This window comes from Phalacrocorax carbo, chromosome 2, assembly GCF_963921805.1.
Source record: "Phalacrocorax carbo chromosome 2, bPhaCar2.1, whole genome shotgun sequence".
Taxonomy (NCBI): domain Eukaryota; kingdom Metazoa; phylum Chordata; class Aves; order Suliformes; family Phalacrocoracidae; genus Phalacrocorax; species Phalacrocorax carbo.
Genome location: NC_087514.1, coordinates 38,871,980 through 38,887,087, shown reverse-complemented (window position 1 = coordinate 38,887,087; position 15,108 = coordinate 38,871,980). Strand labels below are relative to the sequence as shown.

Genomic DNA, 15,108 nt, shown 5'->3' with positions numbered 1-15,108 from the left:
TGAAGTCGAGCCTGGAAACAGGGTGGCGAGGGGAAGGCTTTGCTTTAATTTTTGTCTTTGTTTCCCCAAGTTGAGTCTGTTTTGCACGTGACAGTAATTGGTAAGTGATCTCCATATCTTTGTCTTGACCCACAAGATTTTGATCTTATTTTCTCCCCTTGTCCTGTTGAGGAGGAGGAGGAGAAGCGAGAAAGTGGCTGGGTGGGGGTCTGGCAGCTGGCCAAGGTCAATCCACAGCAAAAGCATATCATTTGGAATTGGGTGAAGTGGGAGATGAATTTTTTGAGTTTGAAGGGTGAACTGTTTGGTTCCAAGGATGATGTCCCAAGAGCAATTTCTTTTAAGTCTCTGGCATTTAAAACCTTCCCTGTTCCAAATGGAAGGGAACAGCTCTCCAGGGTTTTTAACGGTATAAGTTAGAGGAGTAACTCCATCCGACTAAGAGAAGTAAATCTTCTGTTTTGATATAATATTTTACAAGAACTCAGGAGTCCTAAAGTGTCTTCTTCAGTGAATCTTGTTCTGGAAGAGACTATATAGTAAACCTAAGCCATGGCTGGTGTCAGAGAAGTGAACTTTAGAGCAACACTGTTGTATCTTTAAACAAATTCAATACATTTGTACGCAAAAAACCAAAGAAAAACTCCAGACCCTGTCAAGAGTAAAGCACAGAACAACTAACTAAATACACAGATGTCCTATATTTTTTTGTGTCATTAACTCTCAGATATATCAGCCTTTAAGCCCATGAATGTTTTATTCATTCTTTCATAGGTCTTCCTGGGAGATAACCGATTGGATACTGAGCAAACAAACAAAAAGAGTAATCAGACTCCACTGACCTGTTTAACCTTGATTGTGAAGGATGAAAAGCAGCAGCCGCTTTCCGTGGAACAAGGCTTCTGGTGGCACTTGCTTCTTTCCTTTTGGATTATATTGGCATAAAGCCATCAAGATATTGAACTGATAAAGTTGTGAGTTTATACGTGCCAGACTGTGTTCCATCACTTTTTGAAGCAGGTATGTTATTTGAATCACCTTGCTTTATTTCTCAGCGCAAATACAAATTAATTATGGGTGTGGTAGAAAAAAGGCATACTATTACAACCTCTGTATAAGATAGTTCATCCTGCATAGTATAAAATTTGCACAGAAAAAGTTGAAGTTAACTGGGCTCCCATCCTCTTAGGAGGTGTGGAACTGTTATCAGAATTTGGATTGTCTTTTAAGATATTTTCAGTCAAGGAAGTAAACAGTATTTTCTTGTCTCTGTTCCACTGGAATAAAAATACATAGCTTGAAAATAGGATTCTAATGTCATTTCAGCCATCGGGAATGGTTCTAGTACTAAAATTGTAACTGTTATATCATCCTTAATAAAGAGAGCATAACTTTTTTCTAGAAAAGTGTCATCTCATTGTGCTTTTAGTATTTTATAGGACTGCTTTAAATAAGTAAGAAGCAACTTTGAGTAGTTAGACTTTCCAGGTGATTAATCACTAAAAGACTGAATAGGCTAGTGAGTTTAAATTTCCATAGCTGACTGGGTTATTAAAATTATTTTATTAGAAAGTACAAATTACATTGTTTTTTAGTTCTTCAGAATGAAATCCATCATAACTTTAACTTTGTGTTATGCTTCAGGGTTGCCATGTAGCTAAATAGCATTAGGTAATGGAATTTTTAAATAATGCTTTATATCTGTGACTTCACATGGTTGCCTACCATTAACTTGTGCATTAACAGGCTCGATGTTCCTTGCATGATTCTAGTATGATCAGGATAGATCCCAGGATTATGTTAAATATGCTCTGGACGTAACGTTATTAACAAGTAGCATTGTAACTACTGCAAGTGGTAAAATAATATCTATATGCTCATGTATAATTTCATTCTTAACTGTTACTTTAAAAACAAAAGTTCAGTCCATTTAGTTGATGGTTTGTGTACAACACTTAAAAGTAGAAAGGAATTTTTTTTTTCAGCAGATCACAAGACCCTACACTGTGTGTTAGCTTATTAAGAAAAAGAAAATATCAAAGTAAATACGAATAAATTAGGTCTTTTAGTAAATCATATACTATGTGCCAGAATTAATCCGTTTATTATATTTCTGTGTGTATTCACATGGTATTTGGTTTTCTTTTTAGTACTGGACAAAGCTGAAGAGCTTAAAAGTGTTACATGGCTGGTTCTGAACCAAAATGTGGCCTAGTAAATAATATATGAATAATGGCAAGATAGAGTTTCTAGCTCAGCAATGAGAAGGGTGAAATAGCAGAGTTGGTAGTCTTATCTAACAAAACAGGTTCTCAGAAGTTTTTCTTATGGCTGGGGTTACAGCTCACTTTTAGGCTTTTTCTGTGATCACTTCTCAACATTTGGAGAAGAGTGGAGCATACAAAGAAATAAAGAGGTTGTGGTGAGGGTTTTGTTGTGGCAAGTCTGCCATCAAAGAGCTGCAGCTTTCTCTTATGAATGATAGGTATCTGTACCTGGTGTTTTAAATCATGGTTTATATGAGTTTCTTCATGTCATTGCCTAGCATTAGCTAGGTCTGGTTTAAAAATGTTTGGTTCTTCATATCCAGAAGGATGAACTTTAAGGAGGTAGTAGAGCCATTCAGTGGAGAATCACTTGTTTGTCTGCTTTGCCTCTGTGATACATGAAGGAATGAATGACAGATCTAAGTAGACTAAATCTGTCAGCCTATGCTTAGCCTTTATTTGCACTATACTGTAAGGGCACCTCGTTAAACTTATCATGAGCTCATGAATTCAGCCCACAGTCTTGTACCTCGAAGAAGACAGGACCCTGATTGACATCAGTACTTCACAGGCATAAGTTTGCAAGAAATGATTACTTTTGTAATACTGAGGTAAATTCTTGGTATCTAGCCTCCTTGCCTAGGTCCAGATTCATTCCACCTGTCCTCAGGCACATGCGTTGGGAATGCAGTCATCCTGAGCAACACTGTAGAGGTAATGGGGAGAAAGTGCTTGGTCAATTGTCCTCTGAGTATGTATGTCTGTCTGTTGATGATATAAGGGGTCTAGTTTGACTAAGCTTCAAATAATCACTCAAATTAGGCACGTAAAATTGGTTAGGCTGAATCTGAGCCCTTGTGTTGAAAAAGCAAAAATTCACCACTATCTTGCATTAGGTTATACTCAGAGGTGCAAAGCTCTTACCCCACTGCAAGAAGCCAATAGCCTTAACAAGTAGTAGAATAATTCTTCTAAGACTTAGAAAAGATAGATGTAAACAAACACAAATAAAACTAGGTGGAAATACTATGTGCAGGCATTAATGCTGTAGGAAATGTAGCCATTTGTTTCACTGAGAGCAACATCAAGCCTTTAATATGAACCTACCTAACACAACAGCTTCTGATCTTTGCTTTTTGCTTTTCCGTTTTCTCAAATGATTTTGAACTATCTTAAGTGATGGAGGGTAATTTAGATCAGATTTTATTCTAGTTTCACTTTCATGTATTTTTAACTTTTACTAACTGATTAAAATCTATTAAAATTAACAATAAGTAATATTATCCATATATACTTGCTATTTTAAATTCTGTTCTACATTGCAGCTTTGGTAATGCACTGCTAACATGGCTGAACAAAGGCAACGTGCTTTCTCAACATCAGGGGAAGCGTTATATGAAATCCTGGGCCTAGAGAAGGGAGCAACACATGATGAGATTAAGAAGTCCTACAGGTATGTAAAATGTGCTTTGCAACATGTCTAAAAATGCTTGTGCGTCTAGCATGATTATGATGGTAAAACCTTGAGTTACCTACACTGTAGACATTCATTGTTATCTTTTTTTTTTTGGCACCGTGAGCCTGAAGAGAATCAGAGATGATGCAATGTGAATCTATTGATTTCATCCCACCAGCAATCTGTGTGCTTCATGTAAAATGTTTTAGTCTAGCTAAATGAGAGGTCAGACTGTTAGAATAAAATAACGCAGACTATGCTTGCAAAGTGCAGTCTTTGCATATTGCACCCAGTTCTTGTGTTAACAGGTTTCCTGTAGAATGTTGAAAAGTAAAGCCAATGCAGAAAAGTGCTATAACAACAATTCAAGAACTAGAGGAAGAGACATAAGCAGTTCGATCAGTTTATCTTGTCATGAAGAAGACTGATAGATTATTTGACTATACTGTGTAATATCTCTGAAGGGGAAAAATGCTAGCTGTGAGAAGGTTCTTCACTTTATGAAGGCAGGCATAACCAAAACCAGTGCTTGGAATCTAAAACAATTTGAGCTGAAAAGAGGTACATGGTTTTAACAGTGAGCATAACCAACCATTGAAACATACTGGCACAGGAAATGGTAGATTCTCTACTGAAACATAAGAGAGGACTTTAAGATCAGTCTTACTCAAACTTAAGTATTCACCATGGTGAAAAGTATTTTATGGCTGAAATGTAACAAGACCTAGAAGTAAGACTAGAAGATTTTATGGGTCATTTTGCTCTAAAATCTGTTCTGCTGCTGTTAAAAAGAGAAGGAACTTTAAATGTCATGAGTGAAATAGATGTACTTGACACCGAAATATGCCAGACATGTACTTGCAGGTTTTAATAAATATAGTAAAACTTTTATTACAGCATCATTCTGGATGCTGTTGATTGCACTGTATTACCAGTCAAACTTTAACACGGCTTGTTTTTCCTATCAAATGCAGGACTATATTTGAACTGAAAAAGAATTTATGAAATAGTTCTACTTGCATCATTGTTTAGTTTGAATTTTGTTGGGCCTCTGTCCTCCGTGTTTCTGAACAAATTGCATCTCTCCCGCTTTCTGTTCCTAATGGCATATATTCAACAGAGGTGGGAGAAGCAGTGAATGTTCAAACACTTCACACAATGGAAGGAAAACTATTGACATCCCATGATTCTGTTGTCTTGCATAACTGTACCACTGGGGGATAAACTTATTACAGTATCAAGTTCACTCATGACTTGCACCTTCTATGTCCCTGTAGTATAGCCTGGCTCCAGAAAACATCTTCTGTATCAAACCTCATGTTTTCTTGTTGCTTTAACATTTAAATTTATGGAAAGGAGGCTTTCTTTAATCCCCAAAGAAAAGAGTTGTCATGGAAGAATGTAAAATGGAATTAACTATATTTAATGCTGAACATGAAGAAGGATGATTTACACGGTGATCTATGGTAAAACTGACAGTGGTGCTTTATCCATCTTTATTAGTAATTATAGCAAAAAAAAAAAGGCTACTTCTGACTAAAGTGGAAATGTCAGAGGGATTCATATTTAATGGAGTAGCTGTAAATATTTGCAAGATAAAATGATGAGTCAGTCTCATAGATTTGCTATAATTATCTTTTAATTTATGCTAATCCAGAAATCTGCTGCTGAACTGGTATTCTTTAGTGCAAGGTATAAAACCAGCAATACCTGATTCAGAGTTTACTGCTGTTATTAATTAAGGCAGTATTAATCATACTACTACAGCCCAGGGCAAAATTTACTTTTTAATAAACATGACAGAGGTAGCTCTCTGTGTTTTTATTTGGAGTTTGGCAAGTCTAACTTATCAAGGAGTAAAGCTAACAGGCTTCTAATCAGCAGAATTTCAAAGGAGAACTTTTTATGATCAAAACCCTACAAAAAATCCTTTAGAAAACTTTTTCTGCTATAAAATTTAAACTCTACTTTGCCTTCTGATTTCCAATCTCAAAGTGAAGTAATATATATAAATATAGGGTATTTCAAAGTTTCTTCGAACTTTCAAAAGATACAATTTGTTAGACTATTTATCAAAAAAACAAGTACGACACCTCTATCAGAGAGCACATATAAGGGATTTAGAATATTATTACACACTGTGTGCAGTTCTCTGAATAAAATTTAATCATTGCTAAACAGAGGGATAAATGCTTACCTATGATTCTAATATACCTTGTGCAACTCCTAATACAGCCATGGATGCTCTCCTACTCTTAGCACACGATAAGCTTGGTCTGCAGCCAAAGGGCCCTCTGCCCAGGCAACGGGAACGAAAAGTGTTGGAGAATGCGGGCATCGATCCCGCTGCCTCTCACATGCTAAGCGAGCGCTCTACCACTTGAGCTAATTCCCCAGCCCACGGCCTCTGCCTGAGCTCCTCTCCCCCTCCCCTCCCAGGCACCCACCCCTGACCCAGGCTGCCCTGCACCCAAAGCCTGCGCTTCCCATGGGCCTCGCTCTCACAGACCCACCCACTCACCCACGCGCTTTCCTGCTGGTGGTGAACCCTGGCAAGACCAATGCGCAGGACCACCATCGCCTGCCCAGGGCTCGCCCAAAACTGCCTTGGCCGGCCGTCTCCCCCACCTCAGGCAAGAGTTCAAGGCCGGCCAGCCCTTGAAGGGGAGCCACCCGGGCAGGGCCAAATGGCGGAGGTGCCGCAGGCTCTGGGCCAGAGCCAAAAGGGCACTCCTTCGAGCCGGAGTTGAACCAGCGACCTAAGGATGGCCGTGCAAGGGAGCCTACAGTCCTCCGCTCTACCAGCTGAGCTATCGAAGGAACCATGGGACCTTGACACCTCACACCTTCACCACAGACTCATGCAACGCCTCAGCTCTCACACCACTCACGCAGACCCGCGGGACACTTCAGCAGCAGCAAACAAACAATTGCCCTAGACCCACATTGCCCAGAAACTCTCAGGCCCACGACACCCGACCACCACAGGCCCAGCCATGGTGGCTTGCTCTAAGGGAGAGTCCAGAAGCAGAAGGCACCCTTGGCAGCGGGAGGCAGGGACAACGGCACGCCAGGAAGTCACTGCATAGCTCAGAGCGAAGATCACGTCCGCTGAGCGACAGGCACGTCCAGACTGACCGGCCAGGGACGAGGGCAAGGCAGAGCATCCATCCGTCTGCACGTCAGCAACTGCGTCAGGGTCTCTGCGGCTGCACAACGCCATCGGCATAGCCACAGGCATGGCTGAGACAGAGACCCGGACTCCTGCAGTGTAGCACAGGAAGAGAGCGAGGGCCCAGAGCCGAACGTCAGTAGAGCTCCTGGACACACGGGTGGACGTGGAGGTCCCGCAAAAGGCTGGTCAGGGCCATTCAGGCCCATTAGGGCACTCGGGGCCCGCAGGAGACGTAAAGGTAGCCATGCAAGGGAGCCTGCAGTCCTCTGCCCTACCAGCAGAGCTATTGATGCAAGAGCACGGCCCCTCCCAGCTCTGCCTCCATGACAGAGCAGTCAAAGAAATCAGCTTGGATGAGACCTCAGGACGTCTCTACTCAAACCTCCTCCGAGCAGCCTGCGCCTGGGGATGGCTCCAGCTTGGGCAAAGCTTCAGCCAGCCAGCTCATGCCAACCTCCGAGCATGGAGACTGCACAGCCTCCTGAGCACCCTTCTTCTCCTGCCTGGCTGGCGAGAGGGGAGGAAAAACTGCACCTGTCCTCCTCCACCTGTTGGCTGTCGTCTCTCTATTCCCCCACCAATCACCACAGCAAAGGGCCTATGCCCACTGAATCAATAACGTCCTGATGGGCAGCTGAAAGCTGCTCTTCAGCTCCCCCAAAGCCCTCTCTTGTCCAGGCTCTGGACAAGCCCACGTTCACCGGCCTCTCCCCAGGGGTCAAGCGCACCCACTCCCAACCGTCCTGGTGGCCCTGTTCTGAGGCTGCTGCACTTGGTCAACGTCCGTCTTCTACACAGGGCCCAAGGTTGGGCGCAGTATTCTAGGTGCCGTCCATCAGGTGCCGAGCAAAGGTGGAGAAGAGGCCTTCCCTCCATGCAGAGCCCATGCTGCTCTTGGGGCAGCCCTGGATGCTGTCCCCTTCTGCGCAGGCCAGGTGCACCGCGAGATCCCCACGGTTGCCAGAGGAGGACACGGGCTCCAGGCAAAGGGAACGAAAAGCGTTGGAGAATGCGGGCATCGATCCCGCTGCCTCTCACATGCTAAGCGAGCGCTCTACCACTTGAGCTAATTCCCCAGCCCACGGCCTCTGCCTGAGCTCCTCTCCCCCTCCCCTCCCAGGCACCCACCCCTGACCCAGGCTGCCCTGCACCCAAAGCCTGCGCTTCCCATGGGCCTCGCTCTCACAGACCCACCCACTCACCCACGCGCTTTCCTGCTGGTGGTGAACCCTGGCAAGACCAATGCGCAGGACCACCATCGCCTGCCCAGGGCTCGCCCAAAACTGCCTTGGCCGGCCGTCTCCCCCACCTCAGGCAAGAGTTCAAGGCCGGCCAGCCCTTGAAGGGGAGCCACCCGGGCAGGGCCAAATGGCGGAGGTGCCGCAGGCTCTGGGCCAGAGCCAAAAGGGCACTCCTTCGAGCCGGAGTTGAACCAGCGACCTAAGGATGGCCGTGCAAGGGAGCCTACAGTCCTCCGCTCTACCAGCTGAGCTATCGAAGGAACCATGGGACCTTGACACCTCACACCTTCACCACAGTCTCATGCAACGCCTCAGCTCTCACACCACTCACGCAGACCCGCGGGACACTTCAGCAGCAGCAAACAAACAATTGCCCTAGACCCACGTTGCCCAGAAACTCTCAGGCCCACGTCACCCGACCACCACAGGCCCAGCCATGGTGGCTTGCTCTAAGGGAGAGTCCAGAAGCAGAAGGCACCCTTGGCAGCGGGAGGCAGGGACAACGGCACGCCAGGAAGTCACTGCATAGCTCAGAGCGAAGATCACGTCCGCTGAGCGACAGGCACGTCCAGACTGACCGGCCAGGGACGAGGGCAAGGCAGAGCATCCATCCGTCTGCACGTCAGCAACTGCGTCAGGGTCTCTGCGGCTGCACAACGCCATCGGCATAGCCACAGGCATGGCTGAGACAGAGACCCGGACTCCTGCAGTGTAGCACAGGAAGAGAGCGAGGGCCCAGAGCCGAACGTCAGTAGAGCTCCTGGACACACGGGTGGACGTGGAGGTCCCGCAAAAGGCTGGTCAGGGCCATTCAGGCCCATTAGGGCACTCGGGGCCCGCAGGAGACGTAAAGGTAGCCATGCAAGGGAGCCTGCAGTCCTCTGCCCTACCAGCAGAGCTATTGATGCAAGAGCACGGCCCCTCCCAGCTCTGCCTCCATGACAGAGCAGTCAAAGAAATCAGCTTGGATGAGACCTCAGGACGTCTCTACTCAAACCTCCTCCGAGCAGCCTGCGCCTGGGGATGGCTCCAGCTTGGGCAAAGCTTCAGCCAGCCAGCTCATGCCAACCTCCGAGCATGGAGACTGCACAGCCTCCTGAGCACCCTTCTTCTCCTGCCTGGCTGGCGAGAGGGGAGGAAAAACTGCACCTGTCCTCCTCCACCTGTTGGCTGTCGTCTCTCTATTCCCCCACCAATCACCACAGCAAAGGGCCTATGCCCACTGAATCAATAACGTCCTGATGGGCAGCTGAAAGCTGCTCTTCAGCTCCCCCAAAGCCCTCTCTTGTCCAGGCTCTGGACAAGCCCACGTTCACCGGCCTCTCCCCAGGGGTCAAGCGCACCCACTCCCAACCGTCCTGGTGGCCCTGTTCTGAGGCTGCTGCACTTGGTCAACGTCCGTCTTCTACACAGGGCCCAAGGTTGGGCGCAGTATTCTAGGTGCCGTCCATCAGGTGCCGAGCAAAGGTGGAGAAGAGGCCTTCCCTCCATGCAGAGCCCATGCTGCTCTTGGGGCAGCCCTGGATGCTGTCCCCTTCTGCGCAGGCCAGGTGCACCGCGAGATCCCCACGGTTGCCAGAGGAGGACACGGGCTCCAGGCAAAGGGAACGAAAAGCGTTGGAGAATGCGGGCATCGATCCCGCTGCCTCTCACATGCTAAGCGAGCGCTCTACCACTTGAGCTAATTCCCCAGCCCACGGCCTCTGCCTGAGCTCCTCTCCCCCTCCCCTCCCAGGCACCCACCCCTGACCCAGGCTGCCCTGCACCCAAAGCCTGCGCTTCCCATGGGCCTCGCTCTCACAGACCCACCCACTCACCCACGCGCTTTCCTGCTGGTGGTGAACCCTGGCAAGACCAATGCGCAGGACCACCATCGCCTGCCCAGGGCTCGCCCAAAACTGCCTTGGCCGGCCGTCTCCCCCACCTCAGGCAAGAGTTCAAGGCCGGCCAGCCCTTGAAGGGGAGCCACCCGGGCAGGGCCAAATGGCGGAGGTGCCGCAGGCTCTGGGCCAGAGCCAAAAGGGCACTCCTTCGAGCCGGAGTTGAACCAGCGACCTAAGGATGGCCGTGCAAGGGAGCCTACAGTCCTCCGCTCTACCAGCTGAGCTATCGAAGGAACCATGGGACCTTGACACCTCACACCTTCACCACAGTCTCATGCAACGCCTCAGCTCTCACACCACTCACGCAGACCCGCGGGACACTTCAGCAGCAGCAAACAAACAATTGCCCTAGACCCACGTTGCCCAGAAACTCTCAGGCCCACGTCACCCGACCACCACAGGCCCAGCCATGGTGGCTTGCTCTAAGGGAGAGTCCAGAAGCAGAAGGCACCCTTGGCAGCGGGAGGCAGGGACAACGGCACGCCAGGAAGTCACTGCATAGCTCAGAGCGAAGATCACGTCCGCTGAGCGACAGGCACGTCCAGACTGACCGGCCAGGGACGAGGGCAAGGCAGAGCATCCATCCGTCTGCACGTCAGCAACTGCGTCAGGGTCTCTGCGGCTGCACAACGCCATCGGCATAGCCACAGGCATGGCTGAGACAGAGACCCGGACTCCTGCAGTGTAGCACAGGAAGAGAGCGAGGGCCCAGAGCCGAACGTCAGTAGAGCTCCTGGACACACGGGTGGACGTGGAGGTCCCGCAAAAGGCTGGTCAGGGCCATTCAGGCCCATTAGGGCACTCGGGGCCCGCAGGAGACGTAAAGGTAGCCATGCAAGGGAGCCTGCAGTCCTCTGCCCTACCAGCAGAGCTATTGATGCAAGAGCACGGCCCCTCCCAGCTCTGCCTCCATGACAGAGCAGTCAAAGAAATCAGCTTGGATGAGACCTCAGGACGTCTCTACTCAAACCTCCTCCGAGCAGCCTGCGCCTGGGGATGGCTCCAGCTTGGGCAAAGCTTCAGCCAGCCAGCTCATGCCAACCTCCGAGCATGGAGACTGCACAGCCTCCTGAGCACCCTTCTTCTCCTGCCTGGCTGGCGAGAGGGGAGGAAAAACTGCACCTGTCCTCCTCCACCTGTTGGCTGTCGTCTCTCTATTCCCCCACCAATCACCACAGCAAAGGGCCTATGCCCACTGAATCAATAACGTCCTGATGGGCAGCTGAAAGCTGCTCTTCAGCTCCCCCAAAGCCCTCTCTTGTCCAGGCTCTGGACAAGCCCACGTTCACCGGCCTCTCCCCAGGGGTCAAGCGCACCCACTCCCAACCGTCCTGGTGGCCCTGTTCTGAGGCTGCTGCACTTGGTCAACGTCCGTCTTCTACACAGGGCCCAAGGTTGGGCGCAGTATTCTAGGTGCCGTCCATCAGGTGCCGAGCAAAGGTGGAGAAGAGGCCTTCCCTCCATGCAGAGCCCATGCTGCTCTTGGGGCAGCCCTGGATGCTGTCCCCTTCTGCGCAGGCCAGGTGCACCACGAGATCCCCACGGTCGCCAGAGGAGGACACAGGCTCCAGGCAAAGGGCCCTCTGCCCAGGCAACGGGAACAAAAAGCGTTGGAGAATGCGGGCATCGATCCTGCTGCCTCTCACATGCTAAGCGAGCGCTCTACCACTTGAGCTAATTCCCCAGCCCACGGCCTCTGCCTGAGCTCCTCTCCCCCTCCCCTCCCAGGCACCCACCCCTGACCCAGGCTGCCCTGCACCCAAAGCCTGCGCTTCCCATGGGCCTCGCTCTCACAGACCCACCCACTCACCCACGCGCTTTCCTGCTGGTGGTGAACCCTGGCAAGACCAATGCGCAGGACCACCATCGCCTGCCCAGGGCTCGCCCAAAACTGCCTTGGCCGGCCGTCTCCCCCACCTCAGGCAAGAGTTCAAGGCCGGCCAGCCCTTGAAGGGGAGCCACCCGGGCAGGGCCAAATGGCGGAGGTGCCGCAGGCTCTGGGCCAGAGCCAAAAGGGCACTCCTTCGAGCCGGAGTTGAACCAGCGACCTAAGGATGGCCGTGCAAGGGAGCCTACAGTCCTCCGCTCTACCAGCTGAGCTATCGAAGGAACCATGGGACCTTGACACCTCACACCTTCACCACAGTCTCATGCAACGCCTCAGCTCTCACACCACTCACGCAGACCCGCGGGACACTTCAGCAGCAGCAAACAAACAATTGCCCTAGACCCACGTTGCCCAGAAACTCTCAGGCCCACGTCACCCGACCACCACAGGCCCAGCCATGGTGGCTTGCTCTAAGGGAGAGTCCAGAAGCAGAAGGCACCCTTGGCAGCGGGAGGCAGGGACAACGGCACGCCAGGAAGTCACTGCATAGCTCAGAGCGAAGATCACGTCCGCTGAGCGACAGGCACGTCCAGACTGACCGGCCAGGGACGAGGGCAAGGCAGAGCATCCATCCGTCTGCACGTCAGCAACTGCGTCAGGGTCTCTGCGGCTGCACAACGCCATCGGCATAGCCACAGGCATGGCTGAGACAGAGACCCGGACTCCTGCAGTGTAGCACAGGAAGAGAGCGAGGGCCCAGAGCCGAACGTCAGTAGAGCTCCTGGACACACGGGTGGACGTGGAGGTCCCGCAAAAGGCTGGTCAGGGCCATTCAGGCCCATTAGGGCACTCGGGGCCCGCAGGAGACGTAAAGGTAGCCATGCAAGGGAGCCTGCAGTCCTCTGCCCTACCAGCAGAGCTATTGATGCAAGAGCACGGCCCCTCCCAGCTCTGCCTCCATGACAGAGCAGTCAAAGAAATCAGCTTGGATGAGACCTCAGGACGTCTCTACTCAAACCTCCTCCGAGCAGCCTGCGCCTGGGGATGGCTCCAGCTTGGGCAAAGCTTCAGCCAGCCAGCTCATGCCAACCTCCGAGCATGGAGACTGCACAGCCTCCTGAGCACCCTTCTTCTCCTGCCTGGCTGGCGAGAGGGGAGGAAAAACTGCACCTGTCCTCCTCCACCTGTTGGCTGTCGTCTCTCTATTCCCCCACCAATCACCACAGCAAAGGGCCTATGCCCACTGAATCAATAACGTCCTGATGGGCAGCTGAAAGCTGCTCTTCAGCTCCCCCAAAGCCCTCTCTTGTCCAGGCTCTGGACAAGCCCACGTTCACCGGCCTCTCCCCAGGGGTCAAGCGCACCCACTCCCAACCGTCCTGGTGGCCCTGTTCTGAGGCTGCTGCACTTGGTCAACGTCCGTCTTCTACACAGGGCCCAAGGTTGGGCGCAGTATTCTAGGTGCCGTCCATCAGGTGCCGAGCAAAGGTGGAGAAGAGGCCTTCCCTCCATGCAGAGCCCATGCTGCTCTTGGGGCAGCCCTGGATGCTGTCCCCTTCTGCGCAGGCCAGGTGCACCACGAGATCCCCACGGTCGCCAGAGGAGGACACAGGCTCCAGGCAAAGGGCCCTCTGCCCAGGCAACGGGAACAAAAAGCGTTGGAGAATGCGGGCATCGATCCCGCTGCCTCTCACATGCTAAGCGAGCGCTCTACCACTTGAGCTAATTCCCCAGCCCACGGCCTCTGCCTGAGCTCCTCTCCCCCTCCCCTCCCAGGCACCCACCCCTGACCCAGGCTGCCCTGCACCCAAAGCCTGCGCTTCCCATGGGCCTCGCTCTCACAGACCCACCCACTCACCCACGCGCTTTCCTGCTGGTGGTGAACCCTGGCAAGACCAATGCGCAGGACCACCATCGCCTGCCCAGGGCTCGCCCAAAACTGCCTTGGCCGGCCGTCTCCCCCACCTCAGGCAAGAGTTCAAGGCCGGCCAGCCCTTGAAGGGGAGCCACCCGGGCAGGGCCAAATGGCGGAGGTGCCGCAGGCTCTGGGCCAGAGCCAAAAGGGCACTCCTTTGAGCCGGAGTTGAACCAGCGACCTAAGGATGGCCGTGCAAGGGAGCCTACAGTCCTCCGCTCTACCAGCTGAGCTATCGAAGGAACCATGGGACCTTGACACCTCACACCTTCACCACAGTCTCATGCAACGCCTCAGCTCTCACACCACTCACGCAGACCCGCGGGACACTTCAGCAGCAGCAAACAAACAATTGCCCTAGACCCACGTTGCCCAGAAACTCTCAGGCCCACGTCACCCGACCACCACAGGCCCAGCCATGGTGGCTTGCTCTAAGGGAGAGTCCAGAAGCAGAAGGCACCCTTGGCAGCGGGAGGCAGGGACAACGGCACGCCAGGAAGTCACTGCATAGCTCAGAGCGAAGATCACGTCCGCTGAGCGACAGGCACGTCCAGACTGACCGGCCAGGGACGAGGGCAAGGCAGAGCATCCATCCGTCTGCACGTCAGCAACTGCGTCAGGGTCTCTGCGGCTGCACAACGCCATCGGCATAGCCACAGGCATGGCTGAGACAGAGACCCGGACTCCTGCAGTGTAGCACAGGAAGAGAGCGAGGGCCCAGAGCCGAACGTCAGTAGAGCTCCTGGACACACGGGTGGACGTGGAGGTCCCGCAAAAGGCTGGTCAGGGCCATTCAGGCCCATTAGGGCACTCGGGGCCCGCAGGAGACGTAAAGGTAGCCATGCAAGGGAGCCTGCAGTCCTCTGCCCTACCAGCAGAGCTATTGATGCAAGAGCACGGCCCCTCCCAGCTCTGCCTCCATGACAGAGCAGTCAAAGAAATCAGCTTGGATGAGACCTCAGGACGTCTCTACTCAAACCTCCTCCGAGCAGCCTGCGCCTGGGGATGGCTCCAGCTTGGGCAAAGCTTCAGCCAGCCAGCTCATGCCAACCTCCGAGCATGGAGACTGCACAGCCTCCTGAGCACCCTTCTTCTCCTGCCTGGCTGGCGGGAGGGGAGGAAAAACTGCACCTGTCCTCCTCCACCTGTTGGCTGTTGTCTCTCTATTCCCCCACCAATCACCACAGCAAAGGGCCTATGCCCACTGAATCAATAACGTCCTGATGGGCAGCTGAAAGCTGCTCTTCAGCTCCCCCAAAGCCCTCTCTTGTCCAGGCTCTGGACAAGCCCACGTTCACCGGCCTCTCCCCAGAGGTCAAGCGCGCCCACTCCCAACCGTCCTG

At 51.7% G+C, this 15,108-nt stretch overlaps 1 protein-coding gene and 8 non-coding genes across 9 annotated transcripts in view; 1 reads left to right on the top strand and 8 right to left on the bottom strand.

Annotated features, from left to right (window-relative positions):
* The first annotated feature begins 3,613 nt into the window (after positions 1–3,613).
* DNAJC5B (DnaJ heat shock protein family (Hsp40) member C5 beta) overlaps positions 3,614–15,108 on the top strand; it is a 50,730-nt gene continuing 39,235 nt past the window's right edge. Inside the window, exon 1 of the mRNA XM_064445438.1 lies at positions 3,614–3,720. Coding sequence (XP_064301508.1) covers positions 3,614–3,720 — 107 coding nt within the window. The remainder of the gene's footprint in view (positions 3,721–15,108) is intronic.
* On the bottom strand, positions 6,046–6,118 carry TRNAA-AGC (transfer RNA alanine (anticodon AGC)). Its single transcript has one exon. It is a non-coding gene; the product is annotated as a tRNA-Ala (tRNA).
* On the bottom strand, positions 6,455–6,543 carry TRNAY-GUA (transfer RNA tyrosine (anticodon GUA)). Its single transcript is given in 2 exon segments — positions 6,455–6,490; positions 6,507–6,543. It is a non-coding gene; the product is annotated as a tRNA-Tyr (tRNA).
* TRNAA-AGC (transfer RNA alanine (anticodon AGC)) lies at positions 7,902–7,974 on the bottom strand. The gene has a single exon. It is a non-coding gene; the product is annotated as a tRNA-Ala (tRNA).
* Positions 8,311–8,399, bottom strand: TRNAY-GUA (transfer RNA tyrosine (anticodon GUA)). The gene is given in 2 exon segments: positions 8,311–8,346; positions 8,363–8,399. It is a non-coding gene; the product is annotated as a tRNA-Tyr (tRNA).
* On the bottom strand, positions 9,758–9,830 carry TRNAA-AGC (transfer RNA alanine (anticodon AGC)). Its single transcript has one exon. It is a non-coding gene; the product is annotated as a tRNA-Ala (tRNA).
* On the bottom strand, positions 10,167–10,255 carry TRNAY-GUA (transfer RNA tyrosine (anticodon GUA)). Its single transcript is given in 2 exon segments — positions 10,167–10,202; positions 10,219–10,255. It is a non-coding gene; the product is annotated as a tRNA-Tyr (tRNA).
* On the bottom strand, positions 12,043–12,131 carry TRNAY-GUA (transfer RNA tyrosine (anticodon GUA)). Its single transcript is given in 2 exon segments — positions 12,043–12,078; positions 12,095–12,131. It is a non-coding gene; the product is annotated as a tRNA-Tyr (tRNA).
* Positions 13,510–13,582, bottom strand: TRNAA-AGC (transfer RNA alanine (anticodon AGC)). Its single transcript has one exon. It is a non-coding gene; the product is annotated as a tRNA-Ala (tRNA).